This window comes from Camelus ferus, chromosome 6 (genome assembly GCF_009834535.1).
Source record: "Camelus ferus isolate YT-003-E chromosome 6, BCGSAC_Cfer_1.0, whole genome shotgun sequence".
Classification (NCBI taxonomy): domain Eukaryota; kingdom Metazoa; phylum Chordata; class Mammalia; order Artiodactyla; family Camelidae; genus Camelus; species Camelus ferus.
In genome coordinates this window covers 82,094,833-82,122,132 of record NC_045701.1, presented here as the reverse complement: position 1 = coordinate 82,122,132, position 27,300 = coordinate 82,094,833, and the positions used below count along the sequence as shown (strand labels likewise).

Genomic DNA, 27,300 nt, shown 5'->3' with positions numbered 1-27,300 from the left:
AACTCATTAGCCAGACTTGGTAAAACCTCTGAATTACCGATTTTTTTTTAAAAGATGCAATTATATTGCTTTCAAGTACATTTTGAGCTAGTTTAAAAAAAAAAAAAAGCTATTGCCTACTCAATTCCATGTATGTTTATTGAGAGCCTGCTGGGCGCCAGGCACTAGGATAAGCTCTGGGATATGAGGTGGATAAAAAATGTTCTCTGAACTCATGGGGAAGACAAGGATGTCGACAAATAATTATAACACCTGGTGAAAAACACTATAATGAAGAGATGGGCTGGGGGAGAAGGAGAAGGGGGGGAGGAAGGAGGAAGGAGCACTTGTCTGGGTGAGTTTATCAAGTTTCTTAGAAACATTGACATTCGAACTTGGTCTTTGAGGAGGGAGAGGGTACCCCCACCTTAGGGAGGAGCGGAGGGGAGGGATGATAGTTGTGATTGAATGCTAGGGCTACCAAGCATTGTCCAGTGGGTAAAGAGCACTGACTCTGGATCCAGCTGCCTGGGTTTGAACCCTCCCTCTTACGTTTGCAAGCGCTGTGACCTTGGCAAGTCACTTAGCCTTCCCGTGTTTCACTTTCCTCACTTGTGAACTGGGGATGATAATAGTACCTGCTTCATAGTGTTGTGAGGCAGATTAATTGAGTTAGTAATTAGAGTGTGTTTGCACAGAGTCTGGCACATAGTAAGCACTATACAAGAGTTTGATAAATAAATTAGTAAAACCCTGCAGGGTGAAGGTTTGTTTTTTTGTTTGATTTCGGTCAGCCCCCTAGAAAGATAGGTAAGAATTGGCAGCTGAGAAATCTGGGAAGAGGGTAACAACAGTGCCAGCATAGTTTTGGGACCTTCTCATGTACTGACACAAAAACGACACAGTAACCAGGTAGCAAAACCCAAGACGCAGAACTACATTTACAACAAAACTAGATGACAAGGTAAACTCATGAACTTCCAAGTACAAGATGATGGGGACAAACTCAAACCACCAACAGCTGTAAACTAGCATGTTATTTGCATTTGTTTAGGAGAAACAGAAGGAAGCAATAGGGTATCTGATGGACCTGAGAACAGGAGACCCTGAAATAGCCAACCAGAATTGACTGGAAAGCTTGTCTGGCCAGTTTGAGATTTGCAGCTGAAAATGAGAGGCTTTTGCCAAGTGAGATCTGAGGGGCTGGGGCAGTCTGGTCCCTCTGAAGACCTGAAACTGACCCGCTAGGGCTCTTTGCTGGGATTGGGCCCCACAACGAGGAGAATGCTGAGCGTGGAATGAAAGTTGACCAAGAAGTGACACAAGAGAGAAAAGAACAGTAAGGTAGAGCTGAAAAGTGGGAGGAGGGGAGACAGCCAGGAATGGTCATAAAGCAAGCTGCTATATTTTTTTAAGCAGCTTTATTCAGTTATAATTTATATATCAAAAATTCACCTGTTGTAAACACATCGTTCAATTATTTTTAATAAATTTTTGCAAGCATTGTGGTCATGGGCACAATTCAACTTTAGAACATTTCCATCACCCTAAAAAGTTCTTCGTGCCTATTTGCAATCAATCCCCACTCCTACCCTGAACCCCCGATAACCTGTCTCTGTAGATTTGTCTTTTCTAGAAATTTCACATGAATGGAATCACAGAATATATAGTCCTTTGGGTCTTGCTTCTTTCACTTAGGATGATGTGTTTGAGGTTTACCTGCATTAGAATGTATCAGCAGAATGTATCTGTAAGTCACTCCTTTTTGTTGCAAAATAGTTACTCCATTGTTTATCCATTCACCAGTTGATGAACATTTGAACACTTTCCACTTTTGGCCTATTGTGAATAATGCCACTATGAACATTCAAGTACAAATCTTTCTGTAGACGCATGTTTTTATTTCCCTTAGTAAGATTCATAGGAGTGGAATTGATGGATCATAAGTTGATGTTTAATTTTTTAAGCAACTGCCCAGCTGTTTTCCAAAGTGGCTGTACCATTTTGCGTTCCTACCAGCAATGTCTGCGATTTGCAGCTTCTTTCTGTTCTCTTCAACACTCAGTATTACCAGTTTTCAAATTAAAGCCAGTCTGGTGGGTTTGTAGTGGTATCTCATGGTGATTTTGATTTGCATTTCCCTAACGATCAGCGATGTTCAGCAGCTTTGTGTGTGTGCCTGTAGCTGTTCTTATAACTTCTGAGGTGAAATGCCTGTTCAGATCTTTGGCCTTGTTTTCAGTTGGGCGGTCTTCTTACCAGGTTGTAAGAGTTCCTTATATATTCTGGACACAAGTCTTTTATCAGATATACAATTTGCAAATATTTTCTGCCAGTCTATGGCTGGTATTCATTTTTTTTTAAAAATTATGTCATTTAAAGAGGAAAAGTTAATTTTGATGACGTCCAGCTTACCAGTTTTTCTTTTTGTGGATCATCCTTCTGGTGTCATGTCTGAGAAATTTTTGCCCAATCTAAGACCACAAAGATTTTTCTCCTATGTTTTATTCTAGAAGTTTTATAGTTTTAGCTTTTACATGTAGGTCTGTAATCTATTTTGAGTTAGTATTTGTGTGTGGTGTGGGGTAAGGGTCTAAGTTAATTTTTTTTCCTTTTTGCATCTAGATATTCAGTTGTCCAAGGACCATTTGTTGAAATGTCAACTCTTTCCTATTAAATTGCCTTGACAATTTAATTTAGTAAAAGATAATTAGTAAAAATAATTAATTGAACATAAATGTAAAGGTTTATTTCTGGAGTCTCTATCTTGTGTCATCGTTTTGCATGTCTATTCTTAAGCCAATAGCACAGTGTCTTAAATATGTAGCTTTATTGCAAGTTTTGAAATTAGATAACTTTAAGTCTTCTGACTTTGTTCTTTTTCAAAATCATTTTGGCTATTCTCAGTCTTTGTTATTTCCATATACATTTTAAAATTAACTTGTCAATTTCTAAAAAAAAAATAAATAAAATAGCCTGCCAGGATTTTGATCAGGATGGCAGTGAAGGTCAATTTAGGGAGAACTGCCGTATCAACAATAGTGAATCTTCCAATCCAGTGTCTCTTCTTTTATTTAGATCTTCTTTAATTTCTCTAAAAAATGTTTTGTAGTTTTTATTGTACAGATTTAAATTTTTTTTTTAAATTTGTTCCTAAGTGTTATTCATTTTTATGCTATTGTTAATGAAATTGTTTTCTTAATTTCATTTTCAGGTTAGTCTTTGTTCTCAGATAGAAATACTGTTGATTTTTGTATATGGATGTTGTATTTTGCAACCTTGCTAAACTTATTAACTAGTTCTTATAATTTTTAATAGATTACTTAAGATTTTTACCTATGGGATCATGTCATCTGAATAAAAACAGTTTTACTTCCTCCTTTCCAAACTGTGTGTCTTTTTTTTCTTTTTTTAATTCTTATTTTCTTCCTTTCTTTTTTTTTTTTTTTTTTTTTTTGGTGGGTGAGGGAGATAATTAGGTTTATTTATTTGTTTTTAGGGGAGGTACTGGGGATTGAACCCAGGACCTTGTGCATTCTAAGCATGCACTCTACTGCTTGAGCTATATACCCTCCCCCTCAAACTGTATGTCTTTGATTTCTACTTATTGCCGATGGCACTGTCCAGAACCTTCAATACAATGTTGAATAGAAGTGGTGAGAGCTCACATCCTTATCTTCCTCCTGCCCAGTCTTAGGGAGAAAGCATTCAGTGTTTCACCATTAAATGAGATGTTAGCTGTGGGTTTTTCATAGATGCCTCTTTAACTCTAGTGATATTTCTTCGCTTGAAGTCTGTCTTAAGCACTCCAGCCTTCTTGTGGCTACTGTTTACATAGTATATCTTTTTCATCCTTTTACTTTCAACCTATTTGTGTCTTTGAATTAAAGCACTTCTCTTGTGTGTCTCTTATAGATAGCGGATAGTTGGATCTCGCTTCTTTATCCAGTATTAAAAAATGTATTGATTGGAATGTTTAATTCATTCACATGTAATTTGACTAGAGATGTGGTGAGATTTACATCTGCCGTTTTGTTCTTTGTTACCTATGTGTCTCCTGTCTTTTTTGATTCTTGTTCCTCCCTGTTACCCTCTTTTTGGGTTAAACAAATACCTGTTAGTGTTACATTTTAATTCCTTGGTTGATTTTTCACCTGTAGTTTTAAAAAAGTTTTATGGTGATTTCTCTATGAATTACAAAATACATCTTAATCTATTTCAAGTTAATACTGACTTAATTTCAGTAGAATATATAACTTGGCTCTAAGATAGCTTCACTTCCCCCCTTCTTTTGCTGTTAATGTCTCTGTATGTTATAAACACAGCAATGTGTTATAATAATTATTCCCTCATACAATCTTATTTTTCATAGAAATTAAAAGAAAAGATTTTAAAATACATTTATATAATATTTTATGTTTACCCACATGTTTGCATTGCTAATACTCTTACTAATTTATTCCTGTGGGTTCAGATTACCCTCTGTGGTCATTTCCTTGTAGTTTTAAGGACTTTCTTTAAAATTTTGTATCGGGCATGTCTGCTAGGTATGAATTCTCCCACTTTTTGTTTATCTGGGAATATCTTTATTTTATCTTCATTTTTGAATGACAGCTTTATATAGAATTCTTGGTGATAGTTTTTTTTTTTTAATTTTATCACTTTGAGTGTATCTTCCATTACATCTGGTAAGAAGTCACTCAATTTTAGTGTTGTTCCCTTCTCCGTGATTAATTATTTTTCACTTGTTACTGTCAGGATTTTTTTCTTTGTTTTCCAGCAGTTTTATCATTTTTCTTTAGCTTTTTTCCTCTTTTTTCTTTGGATTGGATGATTTTTATTCATTTATCTGTAAGGTTGGTAATTTTTCTGCCATCTCAAAGCTGTTGAGACCATTTAGGGAATTTTTCATTTTAGTTATACTTTTTAACCTTAAAATCCCCATTTGGTTAATTTTTATAGTCTCTGTTTCTCTGTTGAGATTCCACACTTGGTAAGTCATTGTCATCTTATTTTCTTTTAATCTTTAGACATAGTTTCTATTAATTCTTTGGTCACTCTTCAATAGCTTCTTTTAAGTCTTTGTCTTCTAAATTCAATATGTGAGCCCATTAAGAGTGAGTTTATATTAACTATTCTTTTTTTTTTTGAGCATAGATCATGCTTTCCTATTTCTTTGCATGTCTCATAACAGATGCAGTACAACCAATGACTAAAAACTGAAAGAAGAATGCTGATCACATATGCAGAAAATAAGGTTTTCAGACTTTCAGTAATCATAATAATGGTGGTATGATTAGTATTGCTATTTTGAAATGTTTTTGTATACCATAGAGTGAAGCAGATTAATAGTTATGGAATGTTCTAATTCTGTTTCCCCCCATGTCTTTGAGAACCAGGATTCTTGGTATGGAAGAAAGTAAAATAGATTTACGATAGAAGAGATCAAGGAAAAACTCTGTAGCCCTACATTTGAATGACTAAATTGGAAATTTCAATATGATATCATGGGGTATCTGTATGTGTGTTTTTGTGTGTATTTGTGTGTGCATGTGTATAGGTATACACATATATGTGTATGTGTGAGAGAGAGAGACACACACATACACACACACACACACGGGAGATCCTTTAAATAAGTGTTTCAAAGAAGAAAGGAGAGGAGAAGTGGTCTAGCTTAGTGACTGACCCAGTAGCAGTGAACGTCCCTAGTGCCTGGATTGTGATCTAGAAGTAGCATTTTCCAATAAAAGAAACCTCATTCCAGTCCTGGAACAGGAAATGAAGAAGATGAGCCTGTGTCATCTTTACAAGCCAGATAGCAAAAGAACTATCAAAGATTTCTATGGCTGTGTTTTTTAACATGAAATTCAGGCCATATATGGGACAATTTGAGTTTCAAGGAGGATAAAAATTGCAGTAGTCTCATGAAATATGTTTAAATTCATGAGTTCTAATTCAGTATCTAACGAAGTAGATGAAAAGAAAGAATCAAACATTTATCCTACCTTTACTATATGAACTGGAAAACCAAATATTAGATAAAAGGGAACACCTCCCTATAAAATGATTCCAGCCAATAAGTGAGAGAATTAGAATATCACCATCTGGTAACTCCCAGTGAATTAGTGTCTCTAACCATCGAGCATCAAGGGCTGCTAATGTCAAAAAAAGAATGACAGCCAGATCAGACGTGCCTCCTGGTCGAAGCCCACACCACCGCCGAAGTCTTGCAAGGGGCTGAACCTGAATCAGTCAAGCCTCGAAATCCAGCCTCCAAACGCAAGCAATACAAGGGACGGAGGGATATACCCAGCTGCATGACTGCGTGGTTTTCCAGCCGGTGGGCAACTCTACAGGTCAGACAGTTCAGATTCTTTAACAGATGGATCATAAGGAAAAGAAAGAGGTAGAAAGGAAACCTGTGGATTGAGAGATTTTAAAGACTCATCAAGTAAGAAAAAGCAAGCAAGACTGAACTATAGTGCGGGGATATATACTTGAGTGATAAAGTCATAAGGAGATGGAATGAAGCGATGACTCTGAAAGTCAAGGTGGCAGTTACTTTTGGATGGAGGGAGGGGGCCTGTTTATTGGGATGAGGTGAGTGACAATGGTCTTTTTTAAAAAAAAGTTAGGTGATAATTACAAGGGGTTTTGCCTTTTAATAATTCCCCAAGCAGTATATTTGTTTTACGTGGCTCTTTGTATCTTTATTTTATATAAATAAAAGTTTAAAAATAGTTGAGGTGGGGGTCAATCAAAGATGGGATAGAAGGAGACCAGCAGGGGACACGGTGGAGATCCCTGCACTGGGTATCAAGAGGCCAGGGTCCTTGTCCAGGCTCCGCCGCTCACTCGGTGCAGTTGGCAGGCCTCTCCTGTCCCCTCTCTGGGACCTGTTCCCTCCTCTGCCAGCTGAGGGTAACGAAGTCCTGTCTGCTCACTTGGTTGGGTGGAGAACCATCTGGAACAGTGGGCGGGGGATGGCAGGGGACCAGCTCACATGACCTCAGAAGAAGGTGAAGATGGCTAATGTTCGCTGAGCAGGGACGTTGCTCCTGTGATCCTCACAACAACAGCCCTGCGAGTAGCAGGTGTGCAGCTGGTCTTACTCGTAGGACCCTGTCTCTGTCCTGAAGGAGCCAGAAGTCTTAGGGGGGCTTTCTTGGAGAAAGAGGGTCTCATTTGTAATTGTCTCATCAGCGGTCTACTAGCAAATGTCGGCTCTTCTCTTTGGCTTAGAGGGGCTTGAAAATAGCGTCTTCCACTGAGCAAATGACATATTCTCCCCACTGATCACATTTGCCCTGCTCATGTGCTTAACAAAGCTTTTTCCCTGTGGATGGTGCAAAGGTCCAGTGGAGCTCACCGTCAGAGCGATTGGCTGTGAATCCCGACTGGGAGGGGCCGCATAAATGAGGCATTCTGTGATGGAAGCATTTGATTTAGACGCTCGTCCTAACGACTGTGGACAGACCCGTTTCCGTATCGTCAGCGTTTTGTCGATGTTAGTCTTGGTCTGACAGCCTATTTCAGAGTTCGGCTTCTGCTGTGGAGGTAGCCCACGCAGCAGGAAGGCTCTGCTGTCCCTTTGCCGTCCGCCCCCACCGGCAGGACCATGAATCACATCCTTTCTTCAGAGCCAAGTGTGTCCCAGATAGAGCCTCGGTCTGGCCCTCGCTGCTCCCAACCGTGCTCCTCTCCTGCCTGTGTCGTGCTTTTGTTTTTGTGTCATGCAAGTTAGTCACAGTTTCCAGACTGTTTGCAGAGGCTTCTGCATGACAGTGATCATCAGCTTTTCTGGGCACTGGAGTCAGATTGGGCCTGGGTTCAAATACCAGCTCTTCTGTTTGTGGGCTGCGTGGTGATCACGGGCACGTTATGTAATTTCTCTGAGCTTTGTTTCCTCGTGTATAAAACCACAGAAGGTGCTAAATAAATACTTGGTTAGTTGGGGAAAAAATTTTTTTGACATAATGTATAAAAACCAGTTCTGATTTTTGCATTATTTTCTGCCAAACCGAAGATACACAAACATACCAGTGGCTGCTTTTGGCTTTTCCCCAATAAACGTTTGTCTGTGGAGTGGAGAGCCAGATGGTGGCGGGTGGGAGGTGGGGGGGCAGGAAGGGGGGCTGGGCGTGACTGTCAGCGCTGGGCCAGGAGCCGTCCAGGAGCCACTTGACTCAGGCCTCGGGGGCCAGCGTTAGTCCCATTTTCCGGGTGAGGAAGCAGTGAGAGAGGCGGTTACCCGGCTCTTGCCCTCCCCGCGGAGGCCCGGCGCCCCGTGCTGTTTCCCTCCACCATGTGTCTGGAGGGTCTGCTGCCTGCTTGGCTCCTGAAGGCATTTAGACCAGTTACCCCTGGACAGTTAAAGGCTTTTTTTTTTTTTTTTAGCTGAGTCCCATGGAGTTTTTTCTCACTTGTTTTTTAAACTGAGTCCGTGGAGTTTTTTCTCACTTGTCAGGGCTTTTGAAATGTCCCCAGAGGTTGTTTCGGAAATGCGATCTCCTGTCCGCTGCCATTGAAAGGGAAGTGAACACCGCCCTCTCTGCTTTGCACTGAACCTTCAGCTCAAGTGTCGTGGTCCATCTGGAAGGGCCGTCCTCCCCTTGCTGTCCTCGCTGCCTTTCTCCTTCTAAACCACCCAAATGACTAGAACGGGATGGCCAAAGTCCTTTCATCTGTGTGACTCTGCTGCTTAGAATTCATGAATGTTTGAAGTCAGATTGTTAGCAGACCCGTTCTGCCTCCTAGATTATCTTTCTTCCACTCTGCTGTTGACATTTGAAATGAACATTAAAGTGGCCTCGTGCTCATCAGGGTCTTGTGTGATGAACTGTGTCCCTTCTTAGGGGCAGGCCGTGGACCCCAGCCTCTCCTGCCTCCTCATGCTACGTGTGCGTGTCTCCCGGCTCAGGCTGGGTCTGGACCAGACACTTCCCTCCGTGGAAGTAAATCACGTTGGTGCTGAGCTTTTCCCTTGTCAGCTTTGCATCATGCTCTCCTGGAACTTCAGTGGCTCAACCACCCAAACCACTAGTTGGAGCCACTGAATCATCTCTCGTGGCTCAACACCCAGGCTCAGATTTTTCAGCTTGGCCTGGCCCTTATTGATGGATCAGGAACAACCTTAGAGGTTAGCTGTATGAACTGAGCTAGAACAAGAAGGACTCTGTTGCCAGCTCATTTCCTTTACTTCATCTGTGTTGCGTTTGTCTCTGACCCTCCCCCTGTGGCCGTTGGTGGAGTCTCTGTGCTCCTCCCCACAGACACCAGCACTCTGAGGTGATGTCACCATCCTTTCCTGTGAGAGTGACCGCAGGGCCCCAGGAGAGAGCTTTCCGCTCCCCTCACCTGACATCAGTTGTTGTCTTTTGTCACTGCATGCACGGTAGGCTTTCAGTAATTTATAGCAAAGTGAATGAATGAGCCAAACTAGGAAGTGTATTGTTTTTATTCAAAATTAAATGATTCCAGAGAAGTGAAACAGACTTTCATGTCTGTACATTAACTGGAAGGTAGATTCCAGAATTCCAAAACTGCTTCTAGCAATGGCAGAGTTTTGAGAATAATAGTAGTAATAGTGGCGAGCACTTAAAAAGCACTGAGCCCATGTATTTACTCACTTAATGCCCACAGCCAGTCTGTGAGGTGGGTACCTTTGTTATCACCATTTTACAGATGGGGAAACTGAGGCACAGCACTTGCCCAAGATCACCAACTAGTGAGCCCAGACAGTCTGGCTTCAGCGTCCATGTTCTGTTTCGTCTGTTAGGTTTGAGGACAGGGATAAGTACCCGGATTTCCAGGCGAATTCTCGGCAGGGTGAGCCTCGTATGTTAGATAAGCTCTGGTTTGTCTGTTGGAAGTGTTCTTAGATTGCGGAGGCAGTACCTATGTTAGGTACTGTGAGGTGTCTCGGGTCAAGGGTCAAGTAGAGCATCCTTAAGATACAGGTCTGTGAGGCAGCGTGTTCACTGGCCGGCCCACCATCGCATCCCTGGGGCTCCTTTCCTCCTGCACAGCGGGCTCTCGATATATATTTTTTGAATGAGGATCGATATCCTCTGACTCATTTCCAAAGGTTGAAAGGAAGAAGGGCAGGAGACGGGCAGGCCTTTCTGTACCCCGTGTTTCCCCAGAGACCCGAGGTGGGGGTGAGGGGAGGGAACAGGTAGGTGGATGCCTTGTTCTTCCACGCGAGCCCCTGGGGCAGTTTGTCCTGTGTCAGAGGCCTTAGCACGCGGTGCGGGAGGGCCCGTTAGTGCGGCCTGGCCCGGCTCCGCAAGGCTCCCTGTGCCTCGCTGGACTTGTGCCCCTGCTGCCCGGGACACGGCGCTTTCTCACGTTGCCGCCTGCCGCCTGGCTGGCTGACCAGAATGCCTGGTTGACTCTACTTTGGTCACGAGGAAGCCTTCCTTGCCGAAGTAGTCAGAAAAATGTTGTTAAGCCTAGTACAACTCTCATTAGGTTTGAAATGAGACTTCCGGAAGCTTTGCCTGCTTGTCACAGCCTCATCACTGTATCTAGGCTGCAGCTGGCTCACTCCGTTGATCAGAGAGAGTCCTTTGCTAATGAGGCCAAGGTTGTGGGTTTGATCCCTGGCCCCTGACTCCAGCAAGCCATCTGTCTTCACAAATGTGTGTCAGTGGATCCGGGGCGAAGAACGTGTCGAGAGGAAGAAGCTGGAATCTGTTCTGGGAAAAGCAGCTCCCTGACAGCCGGCCAGAAGTGTCCTTTTGGACTGTGAAGGCTGTCTTTTCTTCTCCCACTTTCCAGATCTGGAGATCTGGTTTTGATTTCAGACTTTTTCCATGTAGATGATACTAAGGGTTGTATAAATGAAGGGGGGAGCAATTCCCAAGCCTGTGAATGAAGAGAAATTGACCTGGAGATACATGGTGCATTTCTGTTGTTTAGATTCTAAGTGTTTGCAGTGTCTCCAACACTGATGGGGTGGAGCTCCTGGTGTAAGACGGATCTGCTTCAGTTAGCCTCTTTGAGATGGGGAAAGCCAAGAGATGGGGAAAGGGATTTCAGAATGTAAGATTGCCTTCATTTGTTTCTTTCTTTTGGGGTACACAGCTTAATAAGGGTCTCTGGTTACCTGGTTGGCTCTGTGAGGCAGCTGGGACAGGATGAGGCGGATACAGAGAGGGCTGGTGCTCTCTAGGAGGCCACAGCTTGGCTGGCGGATGGACATAAATACAAACAAAAATCAGTGTGTTGAGTGCTGTCTGTGCTCCAAATACATGCAGGTATGTTGGTCCCAGGCGGCAGTGCCGTGTCTTCCTGGGGAAGCTCAGAAAAGGTTCTCAAGGGTGGCCTTCGACCTGGGTCTTGAAGGATGACTCGGGTCTCTTCGACAGAAAAGAGAGCATGTTGGAAGGCACATGGCAGCAAAGTTTCCCTGAAATGTCTGGAAGTTTTTTTAAAAAGTCTTGAAGTCCTCATTATCCACACAACTCTTAAGAAGCTGTCCGGCTGGGCAGCCTGGGGCCCTAGCTTGCTGCAGGTGTCACTGCTCCCGGGCACCCATGCTACAAACATCGCCCAGGACATGTGAGACGTGTGCTATTTAAGGGAGCCCTTGCCGTGCTGCCTGCCAGTCCACGTGCAGTGAGAAAGAAGGGTCAAGAAATGGGTCAAAAATGCACCCCTTCTGATCTTGGTTCTTTCAGCTCCTGGTGGTTGTGAATTTCATCCCTTCAACACATATTTATTGAGCACTTTCTGGATGCTGGGCTCTGTCTGAGGGGTCTGTGGTATGTCAGTGAGCAAAACAAAGTTCCCGGTCCTCAAGGCACTTACGTTCTTACGGGGGATGTGAAGCCCTCCGAGCTCCCTGAGGCACAGACAATGTCCCTTGTTCAATGTGTGTCGTCAGGGATGAGCCTAGAACCTGATGCATGATAATTCTCAAAATTATTGAAATTATGTGCTGCTTAAGAGTTTTAGAAGCACCAGTTGGTAAGAAAGCACATGGAAAAAGCCAAATGATTTCTTAGTTCTGAGAGATCTACTGGTTGACTTGTTCTGTAATTAGCCTTTAGTTACAAAGTTCTCAACCACGGAGGAGAAAAATTATTGAACATATGCCAGCAGGGTACCTTTCCCTTATTCCCCAGGATTTTGACATCTAGTATAAAAAGTATTTTATTCACATCAGACCTTTGAGTTTGCATGACAATGATAATTGATGTTGAGCATTGGTGACCTGGGCCAGACTCTGAGGTTAGAAGACGATCTAGAAGGACAAGTTGAGGGGAGAATTGTATTCTCCCAAGAAATGCATGTAAAAAATGTAAATGAATGTAAACAAAAATGTATTATTGAGCTCGCTGTTGAAGTAGCTGCCATCCCAAGATGAACTTGTTCTCCGGTCTCCGAATTCCTCCCAGCCTGTGATCTTCCATTTTGCTTTTGCTTTTGAAGCTCTGGTTCCTTCCCATATACATTTCCCCTTTGGTTTGAAAGTACAAAGAGGCATACAAAGACCGTATTAAATAGCTGAGAGTGTGGTTCAGAGTCACAGAACAGAACAGGACAAGACCAGGTGCTGCTATAGGTTTGTACATAAGAAAGTAAATTTCAGAGACCAGCCTTCAAAAGTACTGATTTCAGGGCAGCAAGAGGTCAAGATGGAGGCCGAGTGCTGGCCAGTCAGTGCCCTCGCTGGCTGTTCCCAGGAAGGCATGCTTCTGCACTGACCAGCAGACAAGACCTTGAAGGAGGAGGTTCAGGAGGAGGATGGTGAAACCAGATAGAAAAGAAAGGAGAGAAGAAAAAATGGAAGTAGGTAGGGAGAAATAGAATGTGTACCCATGAACCGTGGGCGGGCTTTCCTGCTGAAGACGGAGCAGTAGCTTGCCTGGGTTTGCACGAGAGCAAGGCTGAGGGACACTGGCCTGAGCTCTCCGTGCTGGGCTGGGAACGGACAGTGATGCTGGCAGGGTTTTGCCTGCCTGTCAGGCTGAACAACCAGCTGGTGCTCAAGGGACTTGCAGGCCCTTTCTCCTTGGTGACAGCTGAGCCGTTGGAAACCGTTCCACGTGGAGGAAAGTGCACCCAGCTCAGGGAGCTTGCTGCAGCGAGGTGTGGGAGATGAACCCCAAGTTCTGACAGCTGGCCAGTGCCGGCAGCCTGAACGCTGGCAAGAACATTCCTTTTGAGAACAGTTTGCCATAATGAATTCTGACATCATTGCACTCTCTCAGTCAAGGGTGTCGAAATGGAATAAACCACTTATTGCCAAGGGTCTGTGGAAACCCTCAAAATGGGAAATTCCTTGGCTCTCCTCCCTTCGTTTTGGAGTGGAGTTTTTAAGCAACAGTTCATTCTAGATATTTAATAGAGCTCAACATTTTAAGAATAAATGAATAGTTTAGAGACATGAAAGCAATCATGTGACTTTTATTTCCCTCAAGTTGGGGTCTTTCATAGCATTTAGAATGTAATTCTTGCAAATTAATTTCTTTTTTTGTTCCTTTCTATCGTGATAATCCATCTAGCTTTAAAGAACATTTTTTTCTGCCGTCATGGCAACCGTGGAAGTGATTACTTGAATAAAATTATGTGACTAGAAGAATGTATGAATGTTACAGCAATTGCTGAGAATTGTATGTTTTTGCATTTAGGATACTTCTTTTCCTTTTCTGATATTTAAAGTTTGCAGTCTCTCACCTCCAGTCCCTCCTTCCCCCTGCTGTCACTGATCTGTGGCCGGACAGCCAGCCTCACGGTTGTCCTGACAGTGCCACCTTCGTTTGACCAGCACAGCCTGGGCCCTTCTGAGACATCCTGTGATTACTGTGCAGCCTTTGATTACAAGCAGGATTCTTCCCAGCTCGAGGAAGAATTTGATTCTGAAGCCTAAGGTCTCCTCAGAAATAAACTTGAAACAGTCTGAGAGAAACTTGAATTCGCCTCAAAGGCAAGGTCGTGCGTTGGGAAGACGCCCTCAGTTGTTGCTGGTTTTGTCCTCAGCCTGTGTGGCGTCCCTTCAGGCACGGGGCGTTCCTCCAGTGGCCACCAGAGGGCCTCAGTCCTGCGCGGGAGAAACCGCTCCCCTGAAGGGAGGTGAATTTCTCTGCCCATCCTTTCTCGTTCGTACAGGGCAGCTAGGGCATCACCCTCAGACAGTGGGCTGCTTCACCTGGGCCAGCCGACTTTCTTTCCAATTTTGAACCAGTTCCTGGGGAGTAGCTCATTAGCTAGAATGACTGGACCGCATCAGATTTGTATCATATGTATGTATTAATTTGCATATTAATGATGTACAGCACCAGACCTGAGCTCTCTTGTATGTATATTTTGCTCTTTCTTCTGGAGCTGCACTTTGGTCTGAGAGCTGACATTTCTTTTGCCAGGAAGGTGGCAGGGACGGTGGAAAGCTCCAAGCTCGCTCTTCCACTGGGTGTGCAAACCTGAACAAGCCATTTCTCTTCTGTGTCACAATGGACCAGGCTGTGCTGGAGCATTCATAGCTAGAAAATTCTGTGCTTCTGCGACTGGCTAAGTATCGCACTCTGCAGGGAGGGCATGGCAGACATTCGGAATGGCCAGGTCCTCTGTGGTAGCCCTCCCTGAGTTAGGATATTTGGATTTGATTCTGCCTTCTCAAGGCCTAATTTCCACTATAGTGAAACAGCCCTTTAAACCTGCGTCTGCAGTTATGTTGTCCCAGTCCCACCCTTATGTCATCCAGTTCAAAATGTCATTCCTCTTATACATAGTAGGAGCTTAATCTGTGATTCTGGAATAAAATTAGGCTACTGTGTCCTGCCCATCCCTTTTTTAGCTGTAGCTGTTTCCTTCCCCCCCCCCCATGTTACCTAAGAGAACCGAGCTTCAGTCCAAAGCAAATGTACTCTGTTGCCTGTGAACGCGGATCCTATAAAAACAAATGAAGGGGAAAGCAGGATAGATTGCAGGTCCCAGGGCCTGTTACCTAATTTTTGCTAACGTCTCCTGTAGTGCTGCTGGGCGTCCTGAGCACACGCTTCTCTTTTTATGCCACTGTAGAGCTTCTGATCAGATATCATCTGATATGTGTGGGTGAGAGGAGTGTGGCAGTATTTATGTCCCTGTGCCAGTAAACCGTTATCTTAAAGTTCTGGGGCTGTTCTTGTGAATGAGAGTCCTGGGATGTCACATAGGTATAAGATACAAATTAACAGCCCCGGTGAGTGCTGGTAACTTACAGAACCCACATTCAGTTTGATTTAATACCTTTGTGCGATTTAAAATGTCATCCAAGAAGAGAGCCAAATCCCTAGAGCACCTGCCACCGCCTGCAGAGGCTGGCTGACAGGTTCGCACCGGCTGACCTGCTCTGTGGCTTTTTGGAAAGATGAGCTGTGTTCTAATGAGCAGGTTATAAATATCAGTGGGTTATGTCATAGGAGGTAGCAGAGCTCAATGTGAAGGACCTGCTGGGAAGTGCTCCCAGCTGAACAGGCCGGGTTCAGCTTTCAGAGGGGACAGACAACATGCCGGGTCTGGGTATATGGACCAGGATTTACTAAAGCATTATTTGTCCCTTAGTGAAACATGTCACTGTATGTGTCTCTGTGAGGCACGTAGGGCAACGAGATGAGATGTGCTGATCCCAGGCAAGTTGGAGCTTCCGGTCCCCACACGCTCCCTGCAGGAGGGGCTTTGACCCTCTGCTTCTTTTTGTCGGTGTTTGACTGGGGTCAGGGGGTGCTGATGGATTGACCAGACAGTGACGTATGCTCTCAAAGATGCAGAGCGCTTGCTTGGTGGAGCTCCTCATTTTTCATACCTTTTCTCTTTGTCTTGCCTGTAAAGGTTGCAGGTTACAAGAAGCCTTTACCACACTGCACACGGTGCCTCACTGATACTCCTATCCCCTTTTGCCACCCACCTTCTAGGTGAAAAGACAGACTTCAGTACTGCTCAGCAGAGCAGGAAAACTACTGAGCCACTCAGTAAGGTGGAAGATACACTCTTGAAAGATATCTTGCCTTTGCGCCTCAGATCTGATTTTCCGACACTTATTTTCTTGAGAAAATTTGATTGTGGAAGCACAAAAGACCATCAATCGTAGGTCAGATTTTTCAACATTGAACAAAGAAGGGCAGACATGTGCAGAATAATTGTTTGCTTAAAGTCTAGCCAACAGTTTTTATGTAGACAAAATGCATTGAAACGTGTATAAAATATTTAATATCAATACACACCAGATGGAAACCCTGTCAAATTCTGTGTGCACACAGGAACTTGACAAGAGGAGTCGGGAGATTTAGAGAGATCCTCAGAGCAGTCGAAACGAGAACAACCCAAAACCTGCGAATGGTAAGTGTTGGTTGAGGCCTGAAGGCACTTCAAGTGTTTTCTCTCTCTCACACACATATGTATTGTAAGTTATATATTATATATCATAATATGTTGTGTAATACAAATATACATTTTAAATTATATCTCAATGAAGTATACACACACACACACCATATATTTACCCATTTAAAGTCACTGCATTTTAGTATAGTCACAGAATTGTTCAGCCATCAGTCATATTTAATTTCAGAACATTCTCATCACCCCCAAAACATCTCCATGCTGATTAGTGGTCAGTTCCCATTTTCCCCTTTCCCCAGCCTCTGGCAATCACTAATTAACTTCCTTTTTCTATGGATTTGCCTACTTTGGACATTTCATATAAATGGAATTATACAGTATATTGTCTTTTTGTGACTGATGTCCTTTACTTAGCATGTTTTCAAGGTTCATCCATGTTTTAGCGTGTATCCATCCTTCATTCCTTGTCAGAGCTGAATGATATATACCCATTGTATGGATATACCACATTTTGTTTATTCAGTCATCAGTCAATAGACATTTGGATTGTCTCCACCTTTGGGCTATTATGAATAATGCTGCTATGAACATTCTTATACAAGTTTTTACATGTATATATGTGTTCATTTTTCTTGGGAATATACCTAGGAACGTAATTGCTAGTTAACATTTGGAAGAATTGCCAGACTATTTTCCAAACTTGGTTGCACCATTTTACATTCCCACTAGAAATTATGAGGGTTCTGATTTTTCCACATCCTCAACAGCACTTGTTATCATCATTTTAGTGATAGCCATCCTAGTGGGTATGAAGTGCTCTCCCCTGGTGATTTTGATTTACGTTTCCCTGATGGCTAATGATGTTGAGCATCTTTTCAATTGCTTGATAGTGCTGTCTCTCGAAACATAAGAAACACATCCTGTGTGGCAGTTAGAACGTAAGCCCTCCCGATGCCACGGTGGTGAAGGCGTTGGTTGTCTGCTGATGGTTCATAACAAACCCAGAGAAAGCAAAGCAGATTAGATCCTGAGGAGTACCTGGCTATTTGACTAACTATATTGACTATTAGGCTCAGAAGTAGAAAAGTTAGTTCAATAAACTGGTTGATCAGCAGTCTGACTCTCTGTTGACTTGAGTTCTCTCTCTTTCCTTTTAATCCTTTCACTCTCCTGTCTGGGAGGCTCATTCATTCTACCTCTGTAGTTTACTGTTCAGAGCCACGTTTAGGGGAAGGTCTGGTGCTCACAGAAGCTGAGCAAATGCCCCACATCACAGCTGATGCAGCGACCCCACGTGAGGCTGAGTTTCTGTCGTCTTCCGTCATGCACGCTGTTTTCCTCCCATTGTTGAGAACCCTTTCAGTGCTGTGAGAGGATGCTCTGTTGGGCAAGACTAAGAGATTTCTGTCACGGGAAATGAGGCTGTATCTTCATTTTTGGTGCTTCCAGAGTTTTAGGATGTGGACATACAACTCATGGGGCCAGATGGCTAAGCCATAGCTTTCCTAGAGTTATGGGGGGTAAGACGAGTTGGGCGACTCCCCATACATACCCCACCAGGAACTCACTTGGTCTTTGATATTTATTTGCATATTGATGTGATTTATGGGTGCCCTAAGAAGTTCAAACAAAACATTTTGAGGGGGAGGGTATAGCTCAAGTGGTAGAGCATATGCTTAGCATGCATAAGGTCCTGGGTTCAATCCCCAGTACCTCCTCTAATAAACTAACAAACAAACAAACAAACAAACCTAGTTACCTCCCCCACTAAAATAAATAAACATAAAATTTTTTTAAAAACATCTTGATCTGAACAGGTTTTTAAAGGAAAAAACCCTGCAAAAATAGAGATAAAAATTGTTGCCAAATGTTTTTTCTCTTAAATTGACCTACTCCCAACATTCCATGCACTTCTCAACTGGTCAGATTCTTCTAAGATTTGGAAGCACAATTAAAGTAACTAGTTCTATTGGCAAGTGTTCTTACAATTGTTTTAAAAGCACATTTAAAAAGCCAATCTTTCACAATTACTTAAATACGGAGCATTTGTTCATATTGTTGACTCTCCAAAAATGTTTATTTCATTTAGGAAATGAATGGTTTTTCCCATTAAAAGGTGTGAGTGCACCGTGGGAATCTGCGTGCTGCTTATTCAACATTATTTTTTAGAATTAGGGAATATCTTCCTTGTTGTCTAAGGTTTATGATTTTCAAATCGATGTATTTTTAACTTATAAAATCCTGTGACATAAGATTCTGAATAGAGATATGTTAGGAAGGGAGAGAGCTTTCATTTCGTTTTGTTTTTTTCTTCTCTTTTTTCTGAGAAGTCCAATGAAGAGGCTTCTAAAGAAAGTCTGGGTAGACTAAAGCTGCCCCCGGACATTTTCAGCTGTTAACTAACTGGTTAATGTTAGCATGCAATATCACCACTCAAGTACACTTTTGGTCTTGATTAATGACCCTCAAGTGACCTAAGTTAAACTGTTTCTAAATTCCTTGAGCGCTTAACCAAAGGTGTGCACCAGAACTATCCAAGGAACTTCGAACAAACACATATCCCCGAGCCTCACCTCGGAAGCACCAGCTGGGCCGAGAAGCTACATTTTCTAGTTACACAAGTGATTCTTTGCCCCACCTCCCCAGTTGAGAAGCACTCCCTGAGTCGTCTTTACTGGTGTCTTGGTTTCCACTGGGCATCAGGAAGCTTCTCCAGCTATTGCCATTCATAAGGCAATGTTTCTATCAGCCTTAATTACTGTATGATTCTTTTTAGATTAGCTGATAATTGCAAACTTCTTATACCTTTATGAGATGGAAAAGTTGCTTTGTGAACTCTGTCTGGTGGAGACCATAGCAGAGAAGGACAAGGTACTTTTACAGCAACCCCATTGCTAGATAAATACTCCAAAGACTTGAAAGCAGGCATTCAAACAAAAACTTGTATATGTTCATAGCAGCACTATTTACAGTAGCCAAAAGATGGAAACAATCCAAATGTCTATCCTGCATAAACAAAATGTGGTATATCTATACAGTGGAATATCATTCAGCTACAAAAAGGGATGACATACTGATTCATGCGACAATGTGCATAAACCTTGAAAACATACGCTAAATGAAAGAAGCCAGATGCAAAAAGACCACACATTATATGATTCTATTTGAATGAAATGTCCAGAATAGGCAAGTCTGCAGAAACAGAAAGCAGATTAGTTGTTCCCAGAGTCTGGAAGGAGGGGAACGGAGAGTGGCTTTTTAAAGGGTGTAGGGTTTCCTTTTAGGGTAAAGAATGCTCTGGAACTAGATAGTGGTCATGGTTGTACAATATTATGCATGTCCTAAATGCCATCGGATTATACACTTTAAAATGGTTAAAACGATAAATTTTATGTTATGTGAATTTTATCACAATTTTAAAACATATACAAAGAAGTGCATTTAATGGCCAAATTTGTACAAGAAGTCTTTTTTCAAGCCAGCTTCCTTAATTCTAAATTTATTTGATAGTTACTAGCAATTTTTTAGGCATTTAAACTGCAAGCTAAATATAATGAGTATAAAACGTAAAAGGTATGATAAATATTGGTGATCTTGCTCATAATTTCTCATAGTTAATCTCCTTTTCTGAGCTTCATTTAAGCTTTCAGTGAACACAACCAACATCCTTCCTAATCAGTAATGCATGATGAGGTGATGCCTTTAAAATATGCAATCACATCAAAACCGCATTTGAAATGTCCCTCAGGTAGGTTAATACCCTGGGGGAAAATGAGGTCTAGCATGAGCTGTCCAGCAGTGGACGAGCAAACTGTTTTTAGGGCAGAGACTTTTACAACCTTAGAATCCCTCCACGGCAAATAGATACAGAAAATGAAGTTGCTTGTTCATTTTTCTCCTTTACCGCTTTTTTTTTTCCTCAGCTACAGTGAGTGGAGGTTATTTTTGCCAGGCGATGCTTCCAGCAGAAGTCATTAGCTTATATGACTGCAATGAGATCAAAATGAAACTATAATGGAAGGTTTAAGAAAATAGTTCAGGAACTGTTTAGGTACTGAAAATTGTGTTCTTATGAGATCTTTACTGATGGCTCAGTTGGGGATGATAGGAGTGCATTTAATTTCCCATTTTTATAGACATTTAAAGCCAGTGGGTCCTACCTGAGAATAATCAAGAAAATTTGCCTTTACCCAGTGGTTATCAGAAACCACTAAGCTAGTGATTTGGTTGCATTTAGGTTTCCTTGTGGTGTTTTAAGAGCTTTCACACGGATGAAAGCCTCGCAAAGTTATCGTCTGGAACATATTTATTTAAAAAGGTTCATTCTCAGGGATGATCAGCATCCTTTGTCTGCATCTTGCAAAGAATGCTAAAGCTTTGTGGAAAAACCTGCTGGTTGAAGTTTTATTGGCCGCCTCTGGCTGATCATGAGGTAGCCCGGACCACCTTGAGGTGCAGTGTTTCTGTTTTCAGAGGGATTTTTTTCTCACTTCTCTTCTTTGTCACTGGAAGATTGTGAGGTAAGTTAACTGATACGCATCAGTCAACAAAATACTTCTTAGTAGTTGGCACGCCTCCTTCCCCCTATGCTAGGCAGCTATAGAGTTTGGAAAAATGTAGTCGTCTGCATCTGACTTAGGAGGACAACATCCAGATGTTTCTGGGTTTTCGCAGTAAGAAGGGAGATACCTACCCAGCTTTGGAAAAAGTCTTGATCAGCAGCCATAATCCCCTCTTCCCACCTCTCCGCTTTGCACAAGGCCAGGGGGGGCCTTTGGGCTGGAAGCCCAGGATGCAGGAGGAACAGGGCCTCAGGGCCTGAGTCACAGGGCAGGGCCATGTGGGACTGGCCCTTGGCACTCCTAAGAAGGAAGACATTCTAAAAATCTGCACTGAACGTCAGCTTATCATCAATGAAGAGATTTTTTTTCAGGGTTTACATCATCCAGCTTGAATACTGGCTTTCTGCCAAATTCGGGCTTTAGTAGGCATCAGTCAGGAGGTGCTGAAAATACTTGCAGTTCACCTATTATTTATAAGAGCTTTTGGAAAAGAGCTTAACTAAAAGTTTCCATTGTTTCAGGTATAAAACATGTTTAGCATTCCAGACTGTGGCAGAGGCGGGGCGGCATTTGGAGGGCATAAACTTATTTTTTTAAGTATTTCAAATATCTTAGTGTATCATATTTCCTTTTCTTTTTTGTCATCAACTGATATAATTTTCATCATAGGAGTAAAATTTTTTCATTGTGAGTCTTGGGATAGTGCCTAGCACAAGGTGATGCCTGAAAAATATTTATTAAATGAGTGAATGAATGAATGATACAAAATAGATTCATGGCTGTGCCTTTGCTCCTTTGTGTTCCCAGACAATAGCCAGGCAGTTGGCGGAGATACTGCTGCGGGGCATGTGTGAGCAGAGCTACTGGAACCCCCTGGAGGACCCGCCATGCCAGTCACCTCTGGACGATCCCCTCCGGAAAGGAGCAAACACAAAAACCTACACCCTCACCCGGAAAGCCCGTGTCTACTCAGGAGAGAAGTAAGGGAGTTGACATGTGTTCATTTGTAGGCTAGGGGATGGGAGGGAAACTTCAGGGAAATTTAACAATGAACAGAAGTTCAAAGGTCGATTTTTCCCCTAAAAGAGAACCAGGTGAGCAAGTCTCATTTACCGGTTTAATAGAGATACCTCATTACTTTTCATAACTTCAGCAAATATCCATGCACAGGTGGGGGCATTTTAAGTAGGAAAATGCTCTCATCTAGTGCTTGGCTGCCGTTCTCAGCCATCACTATTGGTCTTTAGGATTTTCATTCCATTTATTACAAGAACCTCAGCATTATACAGCCATCAGCGACAAAGCTGTTAGTAAGCCAGAGTTAACCCTTTTTTCTTTTCCTCAGCAATTCCTTGATCCTTTTGTTAAAAACTTGTTTTAAGCTGAATAAGCTACAAGAAGAAGTAGAATTAAATCATTTGCAAGTAATTGGAAGGTGGTGTCTCTTTAGAACTTCTTAATTGTTTTAAGTTTTGAACTTGGGACTTGACCACCCTTGAGGAAAATGGGCTAGCGGAGCACCCCCATCTCGGCGGCGAGGACCTTCCCCGTGTCCGGGGGACGGAGGACAGGAAGGGAATAGGAGGGAGGTGGGCCACGTGAAGGCTGGGAGACGGGAACAGCGGCTGACTCATTCCTGATTCCTCCGCTCTGAGTGTCACCCCCATCTCTGCCTGTTCCTACAAGGACGGGTGCGAGGTGGCTTTTCAGAACCTCTCCATGAAGGAAAGGGGAGCAATGTTTGAATAAACAGGGAGCCCCTCTTCACTCATCACAAATGGGAAAAATGGCTGAAAGACAAGACCTCAGGCTGCTGCTTCTGAGGCCCCAGAAAACACAGAGGTGGGGGTGACTAGATAGTTATTATTCCGAAAATGATTGTTGCGTTTTCAAAGGGGCAGCATTTCTCAAAGTGGCTGCCTCTTAATCCTCTCAAGTCAGCCCTGGCATTTCCCTCCCTCCTTAGCTTGTTCAGTTTGCATTGCTTGTATGAATTCAGACTGCTGAGCATATTGTTAACTTTTCTCCTAGGCTTACTTTAACTTAGTTGTTATCCCCTTTTTTCCAGGGCCTCTTACCATGAGTTTGCTTAATTCACAGGTTGTATTTACTCCTTAGTCCTCATCCAGATTCATGGAACAATTGTCCTCACAATTCCCAAACTCTTGTTGAGGATGGGCAGGGAAAAAAAATTAGACTCTCACTTTTCAAATGCTGACCCCTCACTGTGAACTATTTAGGGGTATAATTGTGGTTCTTTTTTAGATACATGTGATATATATAAAGAACCATATAGGAACAACCGCATGCCAGCCAATTAGATAACTTAGATGAAATGGACAAATTTCAAGAAAGACACAAACTACCAAAACTGAAGAAACAGAAAATCTTAATAGATCTGTAGCAAGTAAAGAGATTGAATTAGTAATAAAAACATTCCCACAAAGAAAAGCCCAGGCCCAGATGGCTTCACTGGTGAATTCTACCAAACATTTAAAGAAGAGTTAATGCCAGTTCTCCACAAACTCTTTCAAAAAACAGAAGAGGAAGGAATACTTCCCAACTCATTCTATGAGGCCAGTATTATCCTAATAACAAAATTAGACAAAGACATCATGAGATAAGAAAACTACAGATCAATTTTTTATAACTATTGATAAAAATCCTGAACAAAATACTAGCAAATCAAACCCAGCAATAAGTAAGGACTGTATGCCCAGTGGGATTCACTTCAGAATGCAAGGTTGGCTTGACATCTGAAAATCAATTACTGTCACACATCACATCAATAGAATAAAGCAGAAAACCCAGGTGACCATCTCAGTAGATGCAGAAAAAACATCTGACAAAATGCAACACCTTTTCACAATAAAATATACGTAACAAACTAGTAATAGAAGGGGCTTTCCTCAGCCTGGTGAAGGGCACCTATGAAAACCCACAGCTAACTTCATACTCATAGTGAAAGATTAGATGCTTTCCCAACAACTTTGACTGTCTACCCTGAGCTCCATACTTCCCTCAACTGGGAAGAGGGAAAGAATGGCCAGAACTGGGTCTAGAGAATTCTTAATTATGGAGCAGGGGGATTCCAGTGTGTAGTTTTTCAAGTATGTCTCTTAAAACTATCCTTTCCCGCTCCCCCACCCCCCCTTCTTCCTGCCAGCCCTGAGAGCTTTGTACCCATCTTGCCTGCCTTGAAAAGAAGGGTAGGGGAAGTAGAATTAAAACCAGTTAATGTGCGACTTGTTAGCAGCTCTGGTAAAAATAACATAACCTAGCACGTAAATAGGCTGATGGCTCAAATGGAATTTGGGGATTATCCATGGACTGAATTTGCTGGTGTTAAGTCACAATTAGCATGGGCTTTCTCTTCTCAGTTAGTCTGGACAATGCAGACGTGGTGAGCCACGAAGAAGTGAAAATGGTTAATGTTACTGCTTCATTTGTAAGGTCCCAATTGCATGTAAGCACAAGCCAGGATATTAGGAAATGATTGCTCAGTGGGGGCACGCACACACACACACACCCCACATTTTTACTGTGAAGCCTGTAGGCTCTGTTTCTGAATTTAAGGGCAAAGAAATGTTCCATCTTCTAAAAACCCACATCACCTCAAGCCATCTCTTTAAGAAAGTCACTGCAGATTCCGGAATCTTATTCCTCATTCACAGGCCAGCCCTTTTATAAAATTTTAGCCCCACAAGAGCTACTGGAGCCATCCCACTGGTGGTTCCCTTACCTCTGGGGATCTCAGGACTGTAAAAACAGTATGAGGCACTGTGCTTTTCTGTCTTGCTCTGATGCAATACAAAAGCTGCCAGCACTTCAAAGAGAACAAGTATTTATAATGGTTTGGAAAACATTTTTTGGCCATCTTGGGGGAAATTATCCCTTGTCTTAAGTTAAATGATTGTAGTGTTACCTGGGAAGATGTAAATTTAGTCTTTATTTAGTCATCTCTAAAACATCCAGGAGTTTTTTTTAACCAAGATTTTTTTTTTAGTATTTAATACTTTTCTTATTGGAGTATAGTCAGTTTACAGTGTTGTGTTAATTTCTGGTGTACAGCAGTAGTGATTCTGTTATATATATATATATATATATATATATATATATATATATATACACACACACACACACACACACACACATATATATATTCCTTTTCATATTCTTTTTAATTATAGGCTATTACAAGGTCTTAAATATAGCCCCTGTGCTATACAGTAGGACCTTGCTGTTTATTTTATATAGTGGTTAATTGGGATTTCAGATTTGCAGGTAACCAAGTTCATTTTTATTGCACTCTTCTTTCATTCCATAAAAAAGAGTTGAGTTTAGCCCAACTGGTGGTAACACTCACAGTTCTACTCAAACGACTCTAGAGCTTTAGAATGGAGGGGAAATGCTGGAGATCTTTTAAAATGCTCAAAACACATAAACAGAATATCAAGATTGGTGATCAGAGTTATGTTTGGTTTTTATGGTCCTGTAATCCTGAGCATGATTGAGCTTAAAAGCTTTTTCTTTTAATCCAAGATGTTCAAGTTTGGCCAAATTCCATAATATTGATTAGTACGACAGCGCTTGCCTGCCATCCCATAATGACAGCTGAAGTATGATAGCTCACTAAATTCTTACAGTATTCCAGAAATTAGTCAAACTCTGAAGTTGCTTCCAATCTCCTATTTCATCTAAATGACAATATAAAATAGGCCAGCTGGCAAGGAAGAGGTAAGAGGAACACTGTACAGTGACACGTCTGCATTTATACCTCATAATGGGTTTAGGAGAAAGCTTGTATTATTTCTATAATGTCAGTTTGTAGTGATAGAAATTTCTGCCTTTATAATAGGCACAAATGTTGTTTGGCTTTTAACTTGGTTTTTACAGCTTTACCCTGCTGCCTGCTATGAAATTATAAATTTCAAATTATAAAGTTCAAATTATAAATTCCATAGATTACCATAGAAATAGACAGATGAACTCGGGTGTCCAGATTATACAATATTTTTCATGGGTTCTATATTATATAAAAATCTAGAAGCTTTTAGCATTCAGTTTTGCTCTTAGACATTTATTTTGTGTTACTTTGAAACTGCCATCTATCAAAGTCAATTTTCTTTATACAGCATTTTTTGTCCTCAAGAAAATACTGAAGAAGCCCTGTTGTTATTGCTGATTAGTGAATCAATGGTGAGTAGAACGTGTTTTCACATTTTTCTTTCCCCTGTTTCTATAGTCCCTGTTTTGATATGGTGACTGCATCAGAATGTGACTTTTTCTTTGGAGAATAATACTTTATTAAGGGGATACCTGGGTGGGGAAAAACCATAGCGATTTAGAAGGAAGGATGTTTCTTAATTCTTGGACTGGCTAGAAATGTCCCTTGGTCGGCCTGGAGCACAGAGCTTGTCTTCCCTTAGCAGTTAGCAGGCCTCTGAGTTCATTCATTTATCCACCAAGTGTTGACTGAACACCAACACAGCTGTGTATGGGTAAACTACAGCTAACATGACCACCAAAGGAACCTTAAAGGCGAAAAGAAGCCCCCAAAAGGTAACCTTTATGAGGTTCTCCATTTGCCTTGGAGGGAGGGGGAGTTTGGGGGTAAATCACTCGTTATATACACGAACCTCTGGTTTCCATAGTAGCAGCCTGATGCAACTGCCTCATCCTCCTGCCCAGGTCCTCTCCCTGAACCCCAGCCTGTTCCCCAGGCATTGCCCAGTCCCAGCCTGGGAGAGCACACTGCTGTTACCTGGCCCTGCTGTTGTGAGGGAGTTTTTGCCAGACCATCAGATTCCTTTGAAATGTCTTCTTAGTGTTTGGCCAGGATATCGAATTTAGGTCTAGAATTTCACCTCTCATCATTTTACTGGGTTTCTACTCTGCATGTTGCCAGGCATGACGACCCAGCTTGAAACATTCCAGAGTAATATGTGTTACAATTAATTTGTACCTTGGCAAGTGAACAGCGTGTGCTGAGCACCTGAGCAGAACGACAAGCCCCTGGGACTTGGAAGGACCTCGAGGTCCTCATGTCCACCCACTCATTTACGGACGAGGAGCCAGAGACCCAGAGCGGGCAAAAAGGAAGCCCCCTGCAGTGGTCTGTCGCTCTTTCTAGTAGATGGTCCTGCCTCCATGCATAACTCCCACCCCGCCAGGCAGGCAGGAGGAGAAAGGAGTAGAAACAAGAATCGTAGCTAAAGCAAGAGAAGGCATTTTCCTCCTTCCCCAAGCGTGCGGTTTAAATCGAGGCATGGAACACACTCCGGTGAAAAAGGCTTAGAAACGGAGCCCACAAGCTGAGTGAAGGAGGCTCAGAAGAGGCTGGGATTAGGCAGGGAGAGTAGCTTTCTTGCCTTAATTTAAAACCTTGGGTTTTCTTATTCTGTGAAATGGCCCCATGATGTTTACAAGA

General features: G+C 42.3%; 1 protein-coding gene and 1 long non-coding RNA gene across 7 annotated transcripts in view; one reads left to right on the top strand and one right to left on the bottom strand.

The window, feature by feature from the left end:
- The window catches only part of TTC7B (tetratricopeptide repeat domain 7B), a 225,400-nt gene that overhangs the window by 77,756 nt on the left and 120,344 nt on the right, over positions 1–27,300 (top strand). For all 6 annotated transcript variants that reach the window (XM_032482502.1, XM_032482503.1, XM_032482505.1 and 3 more), the window contains 3 exons: positions 16,227–16,305; positions 21,678–21,850; positions 26,006–26,069. In XM_032482502.1, coding sequence (XP_032338393.1) covers positions 16,227–16,305; positions 21,678–21,850; positions 26,006–26,069 — 316 coding nt within the window. The remainder of the gene's footprint in view (positions 1–16,226; positions 16,306–21,677; positions 21,851–26,005; positions 26,070–27,300) is intronic.
- Positions 11,549–22,632, bottom strand: LOC116664381. Its single transcript, XR_004320897.1, has 3 exons — positions 22,324–22,632; positions 11,643–11,652; positions 11,549–11,559 (listed from the first exon to the last, which is right to left on the bottom strand). It is a non-coding gene; the product is annotated as an uncharacterized LOC116664381 (long non-coding RNA).